This window comes from Leptonychotes weddellii, chromosome 10, assembly GCF_054177405.1.
Source record: "Leptonychotes weddellii isolate Sample4059 chromosome 10, ASM5417740v2, whole genome shotgun sequence".
NCBI lineage: Eukaryota > Metazoa > Chordata > Mammalia > Carnivora > Phocidae > Leptonychotes > Leptonychotes weddellii.
The window spans coordinates 14,465,995-14,485,089 of NC_138378.1; the positions used below are offsets into that span (position 1 = coordinate 14,465,995).

Consider the following 19,095-nt stretch of genomic DNA (forward strand, 5'->3'; position numbering starts at 1 on the left):
GTGCTTTATAAAAACTCCAGCGTCCACATCATTTAAATCATACTCTCTGGCCAGGAGGGTGGATCTTGTGCTATAGATGTGGCTTCCATAAGCTACTCTGTCATGTGTGTTTAGAGGGTGTGGAAGTAGGTCTCGCCGATGAACAGACTTCCCAAATTCTCTTCCTCCCAAGGACAGACGCTTTAAGGCGTCCCGAGTCAGAGAGGTGGCCAAGTCAGCCAAGCCTGGGCATTCCAGGGGAGAAGCCTGCTTTCTCACAAGCAAGCAGACCAAGGCGGGAAATGGAGCTGGTCTCATTCTCTCCCTCTGAGTTCTTTCTGTCCTCCCTGGCTCCTTTTCATCTCTCCAGTTAATCCTGTCTGGGCCAGGTTTCTGAGCAAAGATTCTGGCCTGGCAAAAAGCTAACGTTTATGGAGCGCTTACCGCGTGCCAGCATCCTCACGTATGGTTCACTTAGTCTGTGGTCAGCCAATCCTCCCCCACCGGCCAAGGTACACATTTATTTCTGGTGGTCAATTAAATCCAGTCTCTCTGGCACTCGACTCCAAGTCCCTTGAGGGCAGAGATCGTGTGTCTTATTTACCACTGTGTCCCCAGCATCTAACACCAAGAATGCAGGATCCACAGCAAATACTGAATTCGAATAAAAGAGTGAACAATAATCTGAAATAGATACCATTACCTCCATCTTCAGAAGGACAAACGGAGGCTCAGTAGGCTTAAATAGTTCACGCATGTTCTAGAACTATTTGGTGTCAGAGTGAGGGTTAAAACCCAGGGTATTGGGGGCGCCTGGGTGGCTCAGTCGTTAAGCGTCTGCCTTCGGCTCAGGTCATGATCCCGGGGTCCTGGGATCGAGCCCCGCATCGGGCTCTCTGCCCCGCAGGAAGCCTGCTTCTCCCTCTCCCACTCCCCCTGCTTGTGTTCCCTCTCTCACTGTGTCTCTTTCTGTCAAATAAATAAATAAAAAACAAAACAAAACAAAAAAACCCCAGGGTATTGTATACTAAACCAGAAGGGCAACCGCAGCAAGAAGGTGATATTCAGGTTTTATAAAATTTAGGAGCCTGCTGTGAGGGACAGAACTTTGTTACGGCCTTCACAAGACTTTTACATGTACCCCAATAATTCCTGGGGTTTGGGCTGCTAAATCTAGACCTGAACACGTTGGCAGCCACTGCCAGTCACTACTGAGTCACCTATCACGTGCTGAGGCATGAGGGAAAAAAGAAAATGTGGCTCCTGCCCCTGGAAGAATGGGAAGGTGTCACTGAGGAGAAGACGCAGATTCATCAGACATTTACTGTGGGCTTCCTTGGGCCTGGAACTATGCCAAAAGCTGGAATCGTAGCAGGAGTAAGCTGGACATGGCTCCCTCCCTCTTGAAAAAGTCCAGTGGGAAAGGCTTATAGTGAACAGATGATCTTAGTAATTATTTAACTGCAATTGGGAGAAGTACCAAGAAGAAGTACAGGGCGACATGACATCACGTAGCAGTACTCAGGGGGTAGGGCTCAAGAAATCCTCCCAGATGACGTCACATTTAAGCTGAAGCTTGAAATATCAATAGAAGTTGGCCAAGGGAAGAGAGGAGAAGATGCTGGGGTGGGGGTGGGGGGGCATGTGCAAAGGTCCTGAGGTGGAAAGGCAAGTGTGACTGGAGAGTTGTTCAAGATGAGTCAGGAGAGGGGGTCAGGGGCAGCCACACCAGGCCTTGTAGCCTGCTGAGAATCTTGCCCCTCACCCTGAGGGCAGTGGGAAGTCTCACAGAGTCTATAAGTCCAAGTGAGGGGGCCAGCCCAAAGGTTATCAGGAGGCACTTCCTTCCACAGAAAGCTCCTCTCAGCCAGATGGCTGTGGGCGGGGTCCTTCTGCTCCCTCTCTTCGGATGCGGATGCATTCTTCCTGTCCCCAGGGAGAACTGTCCTGTCTTAGAGAGAGTCAGGCTGGGGATGGCCCAGCACTTGGCTTTTCCCCCTTCCCAGGGCCCCATCACTCCCAGCCTCCCCTGGGTGTCTGTGCCTCTTGCCACTTGCTTGTAAGTTTCCTAATATAGCCTGGCCGTTTCCTCCCCAACTGGTGGCCAAGAGCCGCTCTCCTGTTGCAATCTCAATTTTTCTTGGGCTTAAAGGGACCATGTGAGCCCATCTCATGCCAACTTTAAGCTAAAGGTAGATTGGCTGATTTAATTTCACAAACTTGTCTAATCCAGAGATTAGATGTCTTCTGCTTTCTCCCAGTTTACCATCTTCTCTGTTCTACTCTTGTTCACTTTCCCCTTTCACAGATTTTTTTTTTCTTCTTTCTTCTGAGCACAGCGGAAGGAGCACAGGTAAACAAGGATGTGAGTTTTGGTGTATTTATTAACTGTGTTGCCTTGAGTGAGTCTTATAGGAACCATTAAATACCTCTCTGGGAGTGAGCCATGCAGATTTCTGGAGGAAGAACATTCCAGGCAGAGGGAGCAGCAAACAGAAAGGCCCCGAGGCAGGACCGTGGCTAATGTGTGGGAGGAACAGCAAGGAGGCCTTTGTGGCTACAGTGGACTGAGGGAAAGGGGAGAACTGAGGGAGGTGAATGAGGACAGAGCAATGAGGGGGATGCGATCAGGTAGGGTCCATGGATCACTAAGGACTTCAGCTTTTCCTCTGAATGAGAAGAGGCAGAGCAGTGTTGTGATTTTGACTTTATTACAGTTGAACTGAATCCCCATGATAGGTGTGCTAGGAATGGATAGAGGAGCACAGGGTGGAAACAGACCATCGTGCCCACCATTATGAAAATCCTGGCGAGAGACAAGGGTGGCTTGGGCTACCATCTAGTAGCAGTGAGGGTGGTGAGAAGTGGCTGGATTTCAGATGCACTTGGAAAGGAGAGTTGACAGGATTTCCTGATGGGTATTTGCAGAATGCTGTACTGGGGTGTTTGTGTTTTGGGGTTTTTTTTCCTCCTTAAAAGTTAATTAATTAATTAATTAATTAATTATTAAATCACGGTATAGTTTCCATGCAATAAAATGCATTTCAAGTGTACAGTCTTGACAAATGCGTACACCTGTGTAACCACCAGCACATCAAGGTATAGAACATTTCTGTCAATTCAGGAAGTTCCCGTACGTCCCTTTGCAGTGGATCCCTCCTACCCACAGCCCTGGTAACCACAGATCTGCTTTCTTTCACTCTACATTAGCTTTTACCAGCCTTTGATGTAATTGGAATCACACAGTTTGTATTCGTTCATCTCTGGCTTTATTCGCTTAGTATGTTTTTGAGATCCATGCTGTACAATCAGTCTATTCCTTTTTAATGCTGACCAGTATTCCACTGTGTGGCTGACTACCTGTCCATCCATTTACCAGATGATGGACATTTGGGTTGTTTTTATTTTGTTGTTGTTGTGGTCTCCTTTTTAATCTTCCCCTGAACTCTAAAAAGTGGGTATTATTTTTCCATTTTCCAGATAAGCAAATTGAGAATCAGGAGAAGTAATTTGTTCAAGGTTCTCCAGATTAGATGATGTCTGAGATCAGTTTGTCTTGGACTTCACATCTCTATCTGTCCCCCTGCCTCCCATACAATGTGACCACATGGGAATGAGCTTGGAAATGGGAACACATTAGTTTTCCATCTATCCATCTCCCCATTTGATCATCCCCTGCACCATGCTCTCATTTCTCTATTCTTTGCAATTGCCACACATGCCCATTTGAACTGGTTTCAAATCCAGTTCTGCTCCTTCCTTACTGGGTGACTTTGGACAAGTCACATAACCTCTCTGAACCATTCCACCTGTGAAATGGAGATCATATTTATATCTTCCTCTATGAGATAATGCCCAGTGATACTGCCTTTCTCTGTCTCTCTCCACTTCTCTTTGGCCCTTTTACAGTTCATATTCTATGGTCATTGGTTTTTCATGGCTGGACATTGAAGGGAGTTCTGATGTCCCTCTCCCCACTGGCTGCTCCTGCCTGCTGTACAGAGAGACTGCAAGAACTGGGGACCCTCCCCAGCAAATTAAGCCAGATTTTCTGGGGGTGAGGTCCGGAAATTTGTATTTTTTAGAGCTTCTGAAGGGCAGCCAGGATAGAGAACTGTGGGCTCAGAGCGTGAGCTTTGGGCATTAGACAGATTTGGGTTTGGATTCTGCTTCCTTGCCCAAGTCAGTTAACCTCTCAGACCACCATCTTCCTCTTCCATAAATAAGCATCATCACTGGGACCCACCTGATAGGACCTTTGAGAGGTTTCAATGAGCCCTGGGCACTCTACGTGACTCTTAATGGGGTCTCTTCATGCAGAAGGGTTGGGGGAAGGACAGGACTGGAGGCCTGAGCTGGAGCAGCCTGTGCCGGGAGGGACCGGGCATGTGGAGTCACGTGGACGCACTCTCCTTGACCTGCAGAGTCACGGTGCCCAATTCCTAGAAAGCCAGCATCTCAAAGTTAGGCCAAACTTTAGAAAGCTTCATATCCAACACGTCATTGACAGACAGGGCAATTAAGGCCTTAAGAAGGGAAGAGAGTTGCCCAAGGTCACACAATGAGATGGAGTTTCCAGACAAGTTCAGCCAATCAATCAGCAAATTATTTATGGAGCACCCCTATGTGCCAGGCCCTATTCCAGCTGTTGGGGCTGCACTGGAGACCAAAACAGGAAAGATCCCTGCCCTCATGGAGCTTCTCTTCTAGTGGGGAAAGGAAAGCAATGAATATAATAATTAAGTCATATGATATGTTAGAAAAGGATACATACTATAGAAAACAGAAGTAGATCGGGGAATACCTGGGTGCTTGTGGAAGTGCAGGCAGATCTGGCGGAAAAGAGTTCCAAGCAGAGGGAACAGCCGGTGCAAAGGCCCGAAAGCACACCTGTTGGGCGGAGCTTAGGAATTCCCTTACCTGGCTCACTGTTTCAGTTCCCTACCCATGCTGGGCATTTGCTGGGAAGAAGGCCATTTGGGGTTTTTTTTGGTTAACTAGGGTAAAGTAGAAGCTTGTGTTTAAAACAAAGGCTCTGAATTTCCTCCCTCAACTCAGTGAACATTATGGCAGGCACTGTTCTACATGCTGAAGGCATGAAGATGAAGGCAGGGACCTGGCTTTCAGTGGACTACTTACACAGACTGTTGTTCCCAGGAGCTCACGTGCTCACACTAACGGACACACAGGGCCTCCACTGCGGGTATCTCCTTGTACACAACACTATCCTGCACACACATGGTCTCACACAGTCTCGGTTTCCCTAATGCCCACAACCTCATACACTCAGCCTCAAGTGCTACATATTACTCTGTGCTTTAACACTGAGAGAGCTTTGCACACTCAGAACCTCCCACACACCCATAATGTCACCTCCAGGAACTTGGACACTTACCCCACTGTGTACACACTGTATTGCACACTCATGATCTCGTATAATCAAAAGACACTGACATGCATGTCCATAAAAGTCTTCTATACACATGGCCTTGCACAGATACACACTCTCACATGCTTTCCAACAGAGTCCTATGCTCTCTAGCATTCACACTACTCTGTGAACTCACTGTCTTATCCTTTCATGAGCTTGAACATGCACATCACCTTGCACAATAGGATGACTGTGCACATGCATTTAACCTCACATACCAACAGATGTGGCTGCTTACACCACTCCACACTCTTTGAATTTCTAATGGTTTTGCACCCTCACTCAACTTTGCCTTTCCTTACACACTCAAGACCTCAAATACTCTCGTGACCTTATGATACATCCATTATGTCACACTCATGTGATCTCAGTCACCCTCTGTGTGCACACTGCCTTGCACACTCATGATTCAACATGCTCCCACTACCTTGCACACTCCCACACATGCAAATATTCACCCTACCACACAAACTCACTGTCTTGCCCAATCACTCTCTTGCATGTTCAGTCTCTCCTGGGTGTTTCAAAATCTGTGCACTCATCCAAATTCACACTCACCAAACCTCGTCTGGTTGGACAACTTCACACTTTAAAACTGACAGATCCTATTTTGCACACTTGTGACCTAGCTGTGTTCCTACCAACAGAAATAGTCACACCATTGTGCAAACTGCTTCTGGCCACCCACTCATGTCCTGGAACACTTGTTTAACGGCATGCACTCTGGGAGCTCACACAGCTTCACACACTGATGTGACTCACACGACCTCACTCTGTCTCGCCGACTGTGACCCGGCCATGTGGCCACCACCGGAAATATTCACACCATCGTGCGCAAACTCCTGGCCGTCCACTTGTGTCCCCACACACTCGTTTAGCCGCATGCACTCCGGGGTCTTGCCTGCTCACACAGCTTCACACACTGACAGGACTCGCACGACCTCACTCTGCCTCGCCCACGGTGACCTTGTGCGTTCCCACCGCCGGAAGTATTCACACCCCTGCGTGATCGCCTCCCGGCTTGCCCACTGACGTCCTCGCACCGTCACGGACGGCCCCCCTCCCCACCCCAGCCTCGCCGGCCCTCCCACCTGCGCGCTCCTCGCCCCGGCCCGCCGCCCCGCGCCCGCAGGGCCCGCGAGCCGGCCACTGACGCGCCCTCTCCTCGCCCGCAGGGACCTACCAGGGCCAGTTCACCAACGGCATGCGCCACGGCTACGGCGTGCGCCAGAGCGTGCCCTACGGGATGGCCGTGGTGGTGCGCTCGCCGCTGCGCACGTCGCTCTCGTCCCTGCGCAGCGAGCACAGCAACGGCACGGTGGCCCCGGACTCGCCCGCCTCGCCCGCCCCCGACGGCCCCGCGCTGCCCCCCGCCGCCATCCCGCGCGGCGGCTTCGCGCTCAGCCTGCTGGCCAACGCCGAGACGGCGCGGGCGCCCAAGGGCGGCGGCCTCTTCCAGCGGGGCGCGCTGCTGGGCCGGCTGAGGCGCGCCGAGTCGCGCACGTCGCTGGGCAGCCAGCGCAGCCGCGTCAGCTTCCTCAAGAGCGACCTCAGCTCGGGCGCCAGCGACGCCGCGTCCACCGCCAGCCTGGGCGAGGGCGCCGAGGGCGCGGAGGGCGCCGACGAGGCCGCGCCGTTCGAGGCCGACATCGACGCCACCACCACCGAGACCTACATGGGCGAGTGGAAGAACGACAAGCGCTCGGGCTTCGGCGTGAGCGAGCGCTCCAGCGGCCTCCGCTACGAGGGCGAGTGGCTGGACAACCTGCGCCACGGCTACGGCTGCACCACGCTGCCCGACGGCCACCGCGAGGAGGGCAAGTACCGCCACAACGTGCTGGTCAAGGGCACCAAGCGCCGCGTGCTGCCGCTCAAGAGCAACAAGGTCCGCCAGAAGGTGGAGCACAGCGTGGAGGGCGCCCAGCGCGCCGCCGCCATCGCGCGCCAGAAGGCCGAGATCGCCGCCTCCAGGTAGGCCCCGGGCTGGGCGCAGGCGGGGTGGGCCTTGCTGGGGTACGGGTTCCGGGCAGGGCGACCCGGGAGGCCCAGGCTCTGAGCCTGTTCTGCTTCTTTCACCATCAGGGGTACCCCCTGACCTTTAGAGAGTTAACTGGAGGCACTTTTGGTCCCTGTCCATCCATCCATCTGTCCATCCATCCACCTGTCCACCCATCCATCCACTCAACTACTCCTGTCCACCCATTCACCCAACCCTCCATTCACTTAACCCTTCCATTCATCCAGGCTTTCTTTTTCTTTTTCTTTTTTTAAGATTTTATTTATTCATTTGAGACACAGAGATACAGAGAGAGAGAGAGAAAGTATGAGCAGGGAGAGAGGCAGAAGGAGAGGGAGAAGCAGGCTCCCCACTGAGCCAGGAGCCCGACGCAGGGCTCGATCCCAGGACCCTGGGATCATGACCTGAGCCGAAGGCAGACGCTTAACCATCTGAGCCACCCAGGTGCCCCATCCAGGCTTTCTAATAGCCACCTGAACAACCATCTCTTCACCCCACCTACCCACTCCACTTTCTGTTTACCCATTCATCCTCCAGACACCGGTCCAGCCACCCAGTCATCCATTCCTTCACCCAGCCCCTTGTTCACCTAACTTCTCCACTAACCTCCTGAATAACCCCTCCATGAGGACAACAACCTCGTCACTCAGCCTCTTTGACATCTACCTGGACAACCACCCATGCATCCAGCCACAACCTCATCCACCCCCATCCACCCATCCAACTTTCCACCCTTCTACCCACCCAACCCTCCAGTTACCCACCTATCCACCCAACCACTTAGACACCCATCCAGACAGCCATTCAACTACCCACCCATCCCCTTATTCACTAACCACCCACATTCACTCAACTACTTCTTCCATCTACCAAGTCTTAACATCCATCCATGCATTCATTCACCTAACCACTTCCATTCACCCAGTCTCCTCCATTTACCCAGTCACTCCCATCTCCCATCACCCATGCTTCCATCAACTGAAACAACACGCTTCCACCCACCTACCCACTCATGCAAGCACCCATCTATCATCCAGCCAGCCAGCCACCTCTAGAGCCCAACCATAACTTCCATTCAACAATCCCTCTTCTCTTCCACTCACTCAGCTACTGTCACCCATCCACCTACTAGCCCTGTGTCCATCCACCTTCCTATCCATTCAGCACCCACCCTTTTGTCCATATTCAGACCCCTCCATGTCTTATCATTGTACTTCAGAAAAAGTCTTAATGTTGTCTGCAAACGTTTATAGTTCTCGCTGTGTACATGGCACTGTTTTAGTAGTTTACAAATATTGACTCATTTAATCTCCTTATAAGATCCGTTCTGGTTTTATTTCCATTTTACACACGGGTTAAATGAGGCTTAGAGATATAAAGTGACTTGTCCCAAATCACCCAGGTAGTGAATGGCCCTTCATAATCTGGTTCCTACACTCCTATTCTGCCTCATTTTCTACCATTCTTGCCCTGGACCTGAATTTTATTCTCTGAACTAGTCATGCTGACCTTTTATCATCCTTTAGTTCCTTCTGCCGGAGAGCTTTTGTTCCTACTGGTTCTTCGCCTAGACTGCTCTCCCTCCCCCTTGCTGCCCATTTAATTCCTACTCCTCTTTCAGAGCTCAGGTAAAGCCTGACTCCCTTAGGGAACTGATGGAGCCCAGCCCCCTGTTACAGGCTGACCTCACTGGATTGCATGGACATTTTCTTACAATGTCTCACATTTCAACCTTAATGCTGCTTATGTGATTTGTTTTCAACCTGCTATTTATAAAGGGTTTTTTATGCCCCACTGTTCTGAGGCCTTTACATAAATTTACTCACTTAATCTTTACAACATCTCAACAAAGGTAGGTACTGTTATTATTCCCATCTTGCGAATGTGGAGTGAGCTGCAGGGAGGGCAGCGGGTGTGGTGGGACAGGGGTGAAAAGCACTCGTCTGTTCTGGTGCCCGTAGCAATCCTGCTGGGGGCTCTAAATGGCCTGGGCTGGAGGCTGTGGCACTGTGGTCTTCAGGGTAAAGCAGACATAGGACCAAATCTTGGTTCTATCATCTGTTTGCTCAGAGACCTGGGAAGATCAGTTTGCCTGTCCAACCTTTAGTTTGCCCACCTGGGGCACCTCCATTCCTTAGTTATATGTTCTTGGCCAAATCAGTTTTCGTCTTCAATATCAGTTGTGTCATCTATAAAAATAGGGTTAGTCTGAGGGTGAAGAAAGGTAGTACAGGTCCCGGGGTTTACAGTCCTGTCATGAGGTGAGTTTATGGGGAACACTCAGGAGCAACATTTGTGGGAAAGGGAAGGAAGCTGGGTTGGGCAGAGGGAGATGCTGGGCTGCAGTCTCCACAAGGGCCTCAGCCAACCACAAGAGGTATGCTGCGGTGGAGATGACCTTCACAGTCGTCCCTAGTTGAGGAGAGGGCACTGAATCTTTATATCGTCTGCTCTGGCTGCAGCTACCCTCCAGAAAGGAGTGTGACCTGGGGCTGGATGGTTTTCTTCAGCCACGGGCCACCCCTGGGCCAGGCTGATAGGTGGTGCCCCTCTGACCAGCTGGGGGAGGAGGAGAGGAGAAATAAGTCTTTGGGTCCTGAAGAGGAAACTGGGGGGCACATCACAGTACCCGCTACAGTGCTGGACACCTAGCAAAGGCTCAATAAGCATTACTAGTCATTGTCGTCATTCAGTGAATTCATTATACAGATGTGGAAACTGAGGCCCAGAGAAAGAACGTAATATCCCCCGAGACCACCTGGCAAGCAAGTGGGAGAACCAAGGCTCCAGCTCCTAAATTTCTGATTCTGAAGCTTTAACCAGCACATCTTGCTATCTCTGAACTTTGTAAACCTTAAAATGGTGTGAATGTGTGAGCAGTTAGTATCATTAAGATGGCCCAGTTTCCCCTAGCGTTAAGTTCTTACGTTACCATAATACACTGGTCTCAGCCAACACTGGTACATTACTGTTAACTCCAGACTTCGACTGAATTGTACTAGTTTTCCCACCCCTGTCCACTTCCTGTTTCAGATTCCATCCGGTATCCCACATTGCATATGCACTGGTCATGTCTCCTTAGTCTTCTCTGGTCTGGGACAGTTTTTCAGCCTTCCCTTGTCTTTCATGACCTTGACAGTTTTGAGAACTGGCCAGGCATTTTGTAGAATGTCCCTCAGTTTGTCTGATGTTTGTCTCATTGTTACACTGAGGTTATAGGTTTGGGGGAAGAAGACCACAGAAGGTAAGATGCCATATCATATCATATCATATATCATATATCATATTAGGGCACGTGGTCTTAACATGACTCATCACGGATGACGTTAACCTTGAACACCTGGTATCTGCCAGGTTTCTCTGCTATAAAGTTACCATTTCCCCTTTCCCATACTCTGTTTGGAATCCAGACGCTAAGTTCAGTCCACACTTAAGAGGGAGAAAGGTCTGGAATTAAGCTCCAGAGGGAGGAGTATCAACATACATTAGCTGGAATTCTTCTGGAAGGAAGATTTGTCCCTTCTTCCAAAGGGAACATTTTTCACTAGTAGGCCAAGTGTCTATCATTGTGACAGGCATAAGCCCGGACTGTCCTGGGCCACCCTGGGACATGGCAGAGCTTACAACAGGTAAGAGCTTAGCCTCTTGATTCAGAAGATCATGAGTTAGAGTTCTTGCTCCTCTGTGTGACCAAGGGGCTTCACCACTCTGAACCCTGGATCTTCTTTCCTCCTAGGGTTGTTTTGAGGAGTAGATGAATTAATGCCTAGGAAATGCCTGGTGCAGCAAAAGCGGTCATTGTCATCATCTAACCTGTTCAATTTTAAGGTGAGGAAATAGAAGCTTGGGAAGAAGGAGGGATTTATTTCCCCAGGCTCTCACCTGGTGGGGGCAGAATCTTGCCCCTCTCCGCCCCCTTGCTTTCCCTGACCTCCTTGTCCTTGCCACCAAGGCCTGTGCCCTTGAACACGACGATGTTGAGCTCCGTTTGAGAAGGCTACCAGGCCCATAGCTGGGACCTGAATCTCTGGAGTGAGAAGGTGTTGTCCAGCTTCCTCCACAAGATCTGCCAGGAGGGGAGCGCAGGGGAGATTTGGATTCCTCGTGTGCCTAAGGAACACGTCCTGTATGCCTGCAGGGCTCTTAGCATGTGAGGGGCAGCTCCCTGGCTCGGTTTTAAGCTCAGACTGATTTTCCAATTAAGGGAATCTTTGGGTTAGGAGGAAAAGCAGGATTGTCTCCCTTGCAGGAGTTTTGGTGAGTAATCGAGCTGCAGAGGAACAGGGAGCCTTCCTAGCAGCCACCAGCCTCCTTGGCTCAGGCAGACCTGGGGTTTCTCTTCATTGTGGCCTTAATCTCCTGGTCCTGGGCTTTCATGGAACTTGTCAGCTCAGAGTCTAGGATCAGGAGAGCTTTCCCAGGGGGAAGAGAGAAAGCCGAGGCATCATATCCCCCTAAAATGGGCTGTGGCCTAAAAAAGATTCTAGACCTGCAATGTCCAATATGGTAGCCGTTCAGTGGCTGCCGAGCTCTTGAAATGGGGCTGATCTGAACTGAGATGTGCTGTTAAGTGTGAAACACACACTGGATTTCCGAGACTTAGCAAGAAAAAAGTGTAAAGGAACCTGTGAATTTTACATTGATTTTTTTATATTGATTACATGTTGAAATGATTATGTTTCAGATGTGTTGAGCTGGATAAAACATCGTTACATAATTGTTAAATTAATAATATTAATAACATAGTTATTAAATTAATTTCATCTGTGTTTTTTACTTTTCTGAATGTAGCCATTAGAAAATTTAAGAATTATACATGTGGCTCATACTGTGTTTTTATGGGGCAGTGTGGCTCTGGACCCATCCAGGGCTCTAGGAGATAGTCTGATTCCTTCCCCAACCAGATGGGAAAATGGAAATACAGAAAGGGACAAAGACATATCATAGCCACTAAGTGGTTGAGGGGGAGCTAGCCTCAGGTCTTCTGATTTTGTGGCTAAAAACTCTTTCTGTGATGCCTTTTAAGGTCATGGATCCTGGTGGAGGAAAGCTGGATGTTTGGGGAGTGCCTGAATGTTTCTGGTTGTCAGGCCAACACTGTGATGATAAATGGCTCCCTTCCATAAGGAGCACAGGGAGTGGTTAAGAGTGCTGCTTTGGCCTTGCCTTTTGCTTGCCGTATCTTGTCTTATCTGCAGACTTCAGTTCTCTCCTCTCTGAAAGGAAAATAACGATATGACAAGGGATAAATCAGAAACTGCACGTGAAGCACTCAGCACAGGGCTAGAAGCAGCAAGGATTCAGTAAATGTTAGCTGCTGTTGTCATTGTAGTATTTCTGTTGTCATGTCCACACAGCAGAGGCCAGGGCTGGCCTGCAGGAGTTCTCAGCTGCCCCAGGGCCTGAGGTTTGGAACATCTCAGGTTTCGTGCCAGCATGGCATCCTTTGGCCCTGAAGACAGGACCCACTGAATTGATCTGTCTTCTGCTCCTCTACCTCCCCATTCCCCATTTCCTCCTTAGACTGGCCCTGGAAATTCCCAACTTGAGTGTAGGGTTAGAGTTGGCTTTGCAGGTTACTGGGAGGTGATTTCTCAGGTGGGCAGGAGTGTGTGTTACATTAGCTAAGAGCTTGGGCTCTGGTGTTGGGTGGACCCAGGTTTGAATCCGGGTTCAACTTCCTATAAGCTGTGTGACCCTAGGCAACTTACTTCACCTCTCTGAGCCTCACATTCCTCTTCAGTCAAATGAGAATTAAATTAATTCCTTCTTCAAAGTGGTGTTGAAGAGAGTTAAAAAAAAAAAAAAAAAAAGCACCAGCTCACATAAAGGGCCTGTGTAGTGTACTGTATATGTTACTCTATCCTTTATCTATAGGGATCTAAGAATCTGCCCTGAGAATGAAATTGCCCAGAGGGAAGACCTGTCTTCTCTCACAGTCCTTACAACTGTGTTTCCCAAACTTGCCTCTTCTGCATGCCACCTCCCAATTCTTGCTACATCACGTACTCCCTCTACTTACTTTCTTAGTCTCTATCTTTAAATCAACTTACTTAAAAGTACTTATGCACATTTATTGAAAAGGAGGACTTTCTAATCACTGTTGAAAGTGGGAAACCAGTATCATGTTCTGAAACAGAAGTCAGACTATTAATGCCAAAGGTTCTAAACCCAAAATCTGCTCTCTTTTTGTTAAAAAGAGACATTGGCAAGAGATTGCCAGGTATGAAAGACCTATATGCACCTGGCCGAGGTTTGTCCTCAACCAACAAGAAGAAGGGGTCTGGCGCTGTTTTAAGCTGGGGCTTTGCACTGCCAACCCTCATTTCCAGCCCCACCAGGGTATGCAGACCAGCCAGGGGGAGAAGGGCCTGGCTTTGGACAAGGTGTGAGTGGGGATCGTGGCAGTTGCCCATGTTTGAGTCTGTTTCTTTGATTTTCATTTGACAGACATCCATATAGTCCTTATTTCTGGGAGCCAGGCAAGATTCTAAGTTTCTTACATGTAGGAACTTAATTCATCCTCAAAACAACCCTGTGACAAAGGTAAAATTATTACCGCTTGACAGATGAGGAAACCAAGGCACAGCTAGGTTAAGTATCTCAAATAATTCAGCTGAGTAATGGCAGAGTTGGGGGACCTGGTTCTAGAATGCTCTTAACCATTGTCTGACCTTTGGCAGGTTTTCTGTCACAAACCAATGAGCACTTACTCTGTGCTAGGCTTGTGCTGGGGCACGTGGCACACAGCCCATCGGTGTGGTCAGCATCCTCCGGGGACTCGGAGCTTAGCGGCAAAAAGACAGACAGGGCTTCAACACAGCCCATGATGGGGGGCAGAGAGGCCCAAGGAAGGAACAACCAGCTGCCCCAGGGGTGGTCTGGGAAAGCTCCCTGCAGTGGTGGGTGATGCTGGTTGGGGTTTGCCAGGTGGACGAGAGGGAAAGAAAGGTCGTTCCAGGTAGAGGCATGGCGGGAGGCATGTGTGTGGTGTATTTTGGGAGCAGTGAGTCATGGAGAGCCGGAGCGGGTGGGGAAGAGAATAGAGATAAGGCTGGGAAGGCCGCCGAGGGCCAGGCTAGGACGGGCTGTGAATGCCAGCTTGAGGAGTGTCAGACATACTGTGTGCGGGCACTGTTCTAGGTGCCTGGCTGCGTTCTCTCAGCTCATTCTAATGATGGCACAGAGACTTCTTTAACATGCTCCATGTCACACAGCTAGTCCGTGCTGGGCTGAGTCCGGCCCCAGAGTCTGCGTTCTCAGCCACTACGGTCTGCTGCTACACATACAGCGAGCTTCTCTCTCTCTCTCTCTCTCTCATTTCTTTCCTTTTTTTTCTTCTTTTTCTCTTTTTCCATTGTTCAGTGCAACATACTTGTTAAATTCAATGAAATTCAGAATAATAAAAGATAAGTAATCAAACTCCTCTCCTACTCCGGTTTCAGCCATAGCTCTGGTGTAACCACGTAAAGAGCTCACTTACAGCCCTCTTCTGCTTATCCATTCTGAGGTTTTGATTTTCTTTTCTTTTGTAACTAGGGTTACCTACATAATATACTTTAGCTTACTTTTTTGACTTCATATGTTTTGAGATTTTTTTTTGTCTTATGCACATGTATCTGCCCTGTTCTTAACAGGTGCATACTGTTCCATAGTTTGGAAGTATCATGATTTATTTAACCAGATCTAGCTTGATGGAGATTAAAACCATTTCATGCTTTCACGATTACAAAAAAGCTGCAGTGAACATCCTTGGACACATACTCTTGCTCACAGAAGAGTATGCTGGTGAAAGGAATGGCTCAGCGGCACCTTATTCCATCAGTGACGTCCGACCATCCTTGGAATGCATTGGAAATAGGATGCCAGTCCACCTGGGTCTTTGCAAGGGACTGACTCTTGGTATTCACTGTCAAAAGGTAAATTGGTGGTCTCTCTCCTCCAGTACTCAAGTACTCAAGTACCTTTGAATGGATTAACACAAACAAGTAGAAATCCAAGCCACCCCTGTCTAATGTCCCCCCACCACAATTGTTGCAAGGGGGGCCAGATCCTTAGCCTGTTGCCTGTCCTTGCTCGCATAGATCTACATCTGTGGGTTAAATTCCTGGCAGTGGAATTGCCAAGTCAAAAAGAATGTGCGTTTTCATTATTACCAGAACCCCAGTTAACCTCCTGAAGGGTTGCACCAAATTTATACCTTCTGCTCACACCAGTAGTGCCCAGGAGGATGGCTTTCCTCACACTCTCACCAACACCATGTATTAGTCTTTTGCATCTTTGCCAAATTATTTGAGGACATTCATTAGGTGTTCCATAAACCCAGTGACCACCGTCAACTGCCCATGCTCATAGAGGCAAAAGCTTGTCCTTGGCTTGCCTCCTGGTTCCTCCTGGACCTGGATATGGGGTTCCATTGAGGGGCATTAAACTCCCCAGGATGGCCTTGAAATGTTGGAGAGGCCCCTGACCCTCGGCTCCTGCCCTCCATCACATCCCTCCTTGGAGAGTGGCCAGTGGACAAAATCCCTTTGCTCCCAGAGAATGAAGACCAGGGTGAATGGAATGTCCTGAGTTGTCAGAGTCAGACTCTTGTGACATACAAGAGCCAGCTGTGACTCCAAGGCCAGTCTCTGAGCTGAGTGGTCTGGGGAGAGAGGAGACCTTGCCTGGGCCCCTGGCAGCAAGAAGATGCTCAAACTATGGGGCAGTGTATTTGCGGGAGCCACACCTTCCAAGCTTGGAGAGTGGAAAACCCGAGAAAAGACCCAGTGAGCTCCAATCACTCCTCAGAAAAAGCTGCTCAGAACTGGAAGGCACCTCAGGGAAGATGCTGCCCAATGTGCTCATTTCACAGATGGGGGAACTGAGGTCTAGAAAGGGATGGCCACCCAGCCAGGGTCATGCAGAGAGAGGGGCATGTCTGGAGGGCTCTGGTGAAACCTCAGTGGACTTCTGGGTCACGTTTAATAAATCAGCCAGGAAGAGCACAGGGCTCTGGAAGATGGAAAGGAATGTTTTTCTCTCCCCAACCCTTAGCCCTATAATCTGGGCCTACAGTCCCACTCCAGAACCTTTCCAGCTTGATTTTTTAGCCTCAGTAGCAGAGTCAGAGAATAGATAGGCCAATAGCCTGCACGTTCGGGAGAAAAATGGTGCTTTCTGTCAATGTAAGTGTTTCCCTACATCACAGTGGAAAGTCCGACCGCGTAAAGCCAGTGCTTGGCCCCTGACCCTGGTACTTGAGCTGAGCTCCAGCAGCACAAGGGACTCAGAGGTCTGTGCCAGAAGGGCCAGGATACGGGGTGTTGGAATCACAGTAACAGAATGAGAATGACAGGGGCTGTCATAAGGTGAGTGCTCAAGGGCTCAGCTCCGGCGTGCACTGCCTGCGTTCTAGTCCCAGACACTGGCTGGTCTCGTGGGCAAGTGACTTCCCTGAAGCTTCCTGTACCCCCCTTTCTGTGTCTCTAAGATGGGATCATGGGAGCACCTGCCTCGTGAGGCATTGAGAGGACAGTGCTTAGGACAGGGCCTGTTCTCACCACCGCGTGCCAGGCTCTGTGCTGATGCCCTTTATGTGTGTCATCTCACTTAGTCCTCATGAGTGAGGTACTCTTTATATGTAATAAACAACTCATTTCATAGGCGAGGAAACTAGGCCAAAGGCCCAACGTAACTGATACAACCAGGCTTTGAATTCTCAGATCCAGACTCCTCCCCCTTAACCACAGTTGGAAGAAGAAGTCCTTCAACTTGAACATTTCACGTCACTATCCTGCCAGTCTGATATTCTGTGCCTGGACCTTGGTGCCTGGCCGTCCTTTTGTATGGCAGGGCAGTTGAGAGCATAGGCTGGGGAGAGAGAGAAATTGAGGTTCGAATCCCACGTTGTTACTTGGCTGCGTGTCCTTGGTCCTTCTGAGCCTCACTTTCCTCATCTGTAGAATGGGGACAGCGTCAGCCTTGCCTCCCGGGTTACAGTGAGGATTCCATGAGGTGATGTGCGTAGAGGGCTTGCATGGTCTCGGCGCTCAGCAGGTGCTTGGTGAGTAGAGGCTGTCGCCTGTTTTATCACCAGAAACTCAGGCAAGTGGAACGTGGAGGGGCCAGCAGGCTCTTCCTCCAAGCTCATCCTTGGTGAGCCCAGTGCGAGCCACTTTTCTCCCCTGGGTTTCCAGAGCCCAATCCAACTTCCACTTGACTTCCTAAGTCCACACCAGTGAGTCCTGTCATTGGGAGAGGAGTTAAAAATAAAGCCCAGGCTTCAGAAACTTCAAGTAAACACCCAGCTCTCTAAAAATAGTGCCTTTGCAACTGGGCTCCAGAGCCAGGCTGGACTTGAGGCATGGAACTCGGCGGGCCTGGTTCTCACAGCCAGGCAGGCACAGGCCAAGCCTCCACATCACCCAACTTGTCACCGAGCCTCTGGTCCCAAGGGGGATGCAAGTGTCTCCGGCCCCTTCTCTCTGTCTCCACTGCCCCCAGCCGAGTGCTGGCCATCAACCCCTCATGCTGCACCACTGTAAGGGCCCCTCAGCAGCTCTTCACTCCTCTTGCTGCCCTGTACTCTCCCCTACACAGCAGCTGGAGTGAGCTTTTATAAATGTAAGCCGGAGCATGCACTCTGGTAAGCAAAACTTTCCTGGGGCTCTTAGTTTGGGTTCCCCCGAAAGCAGAGCTTGAGGCAAGGATTTGGGTGCAGGTAGCTGATGTGGGAGGTGATGCAGGAAGGAGAAGGTGAGGGGGGTGAGTGGGTAGAGTAGAAACAGGGAAGAAGGAAAAGCCAGTCTATGTGCATGTTATGGAGGCATCACTGTAGGCTGCAGGGAGTGGATTGGGCTGGGACCTTGACACAGAACACCCCCCAGATTGTGCACCTGGAGGATGGAGTGTGGGTGGACAAAGCCCTATCCCGCACCCCCACTCCAGTACCCCCTTCACTGAAGACTTCCCCTGGGGACATAAATCTTCCTCCACTCCCTGGTGTGCTTGCACTTGGGGTGGGGCCGAATGGGCCTCCTGTAGCCTCAGAGCAGGCTCTGGGCAGAAAGCAGAAGACCGTGCTGTATGAGACACCAGCAGTGCGAGGGGAACGTTACCATACGGGGAACTTGCCTCCACAGCAGTGGGTGAGATTACGAGAAGACTGAGGAGATGTGACGTGGGGTCAGTGATGTCTGCTTCTAGGAGAAATTTCAGATTTCTGACTTTGGCCCGTAAGACCCTTCCTGTCTGGCTCGAGCTTACCCCATCAGCGCCATCTCAAGCCACTCTCCCCATCACCCACCTTCAGCCACAGTTCCTCCAAAGGGCTGTTTTCTTTTCTGCCTGTGGTCCTTCCTACATCCTGTTCATTTGCCTGCAGTGGTCTTCCTTTAATCTTTAGCTTGCTAACACCTTGTCGTTGGTCAGGCCTCACTTGGCGCAAATGTTTCTCCCTCAGAGCTCCCTGCTAGTTTGGCTTCCCTGTGGTAGGTGCCCCTGCCTCAACTGCTACCCATGCCCCGCCATTGTCCCTACTCATCCCGTCTTCCCTAGGTTGCATACTCCTTGAGGGTATGGACCCTATCTGCCGTGTTCACTGCCAGGTACCAGCGCCTGGCATAGCGCCCAGGACAGAGTGAGGCTCAGGACGTAACGTTAGGTCCCAAACATGTCATGATAG

The 19,095-nt window shown here is 50.1% G+C and overlaps 1 protein-coding gene across 3 annotated transcripts in view; it reads left to right on the top strand.

The window, feature by feature from the left end:
• LOC115937097 (junctophilin-2) overlaps positions 1-19,095 on the top strand; it is a 63,462-nt gene that overhangs the window by 14,435 nt on the left and 29,932 nt on the right. For 2 of the 3 annotated variants that reach the window (XM_081832731.1, XM_081832730.1), the window contains exon 2: positions 6,586-7,381. In XM_081832731.1, coding sequence (XP_081688857.1) covers positions 6,586-7,381 — 796 coding nt within the window. Of the gene's footprint in view, positions 1-6,585; positions 7,382-11,163; positions 13,612-19,095 lie in introns of those variants that run through there. The other variant, XM_081832732.1, reaches the window with a different exon arrangement.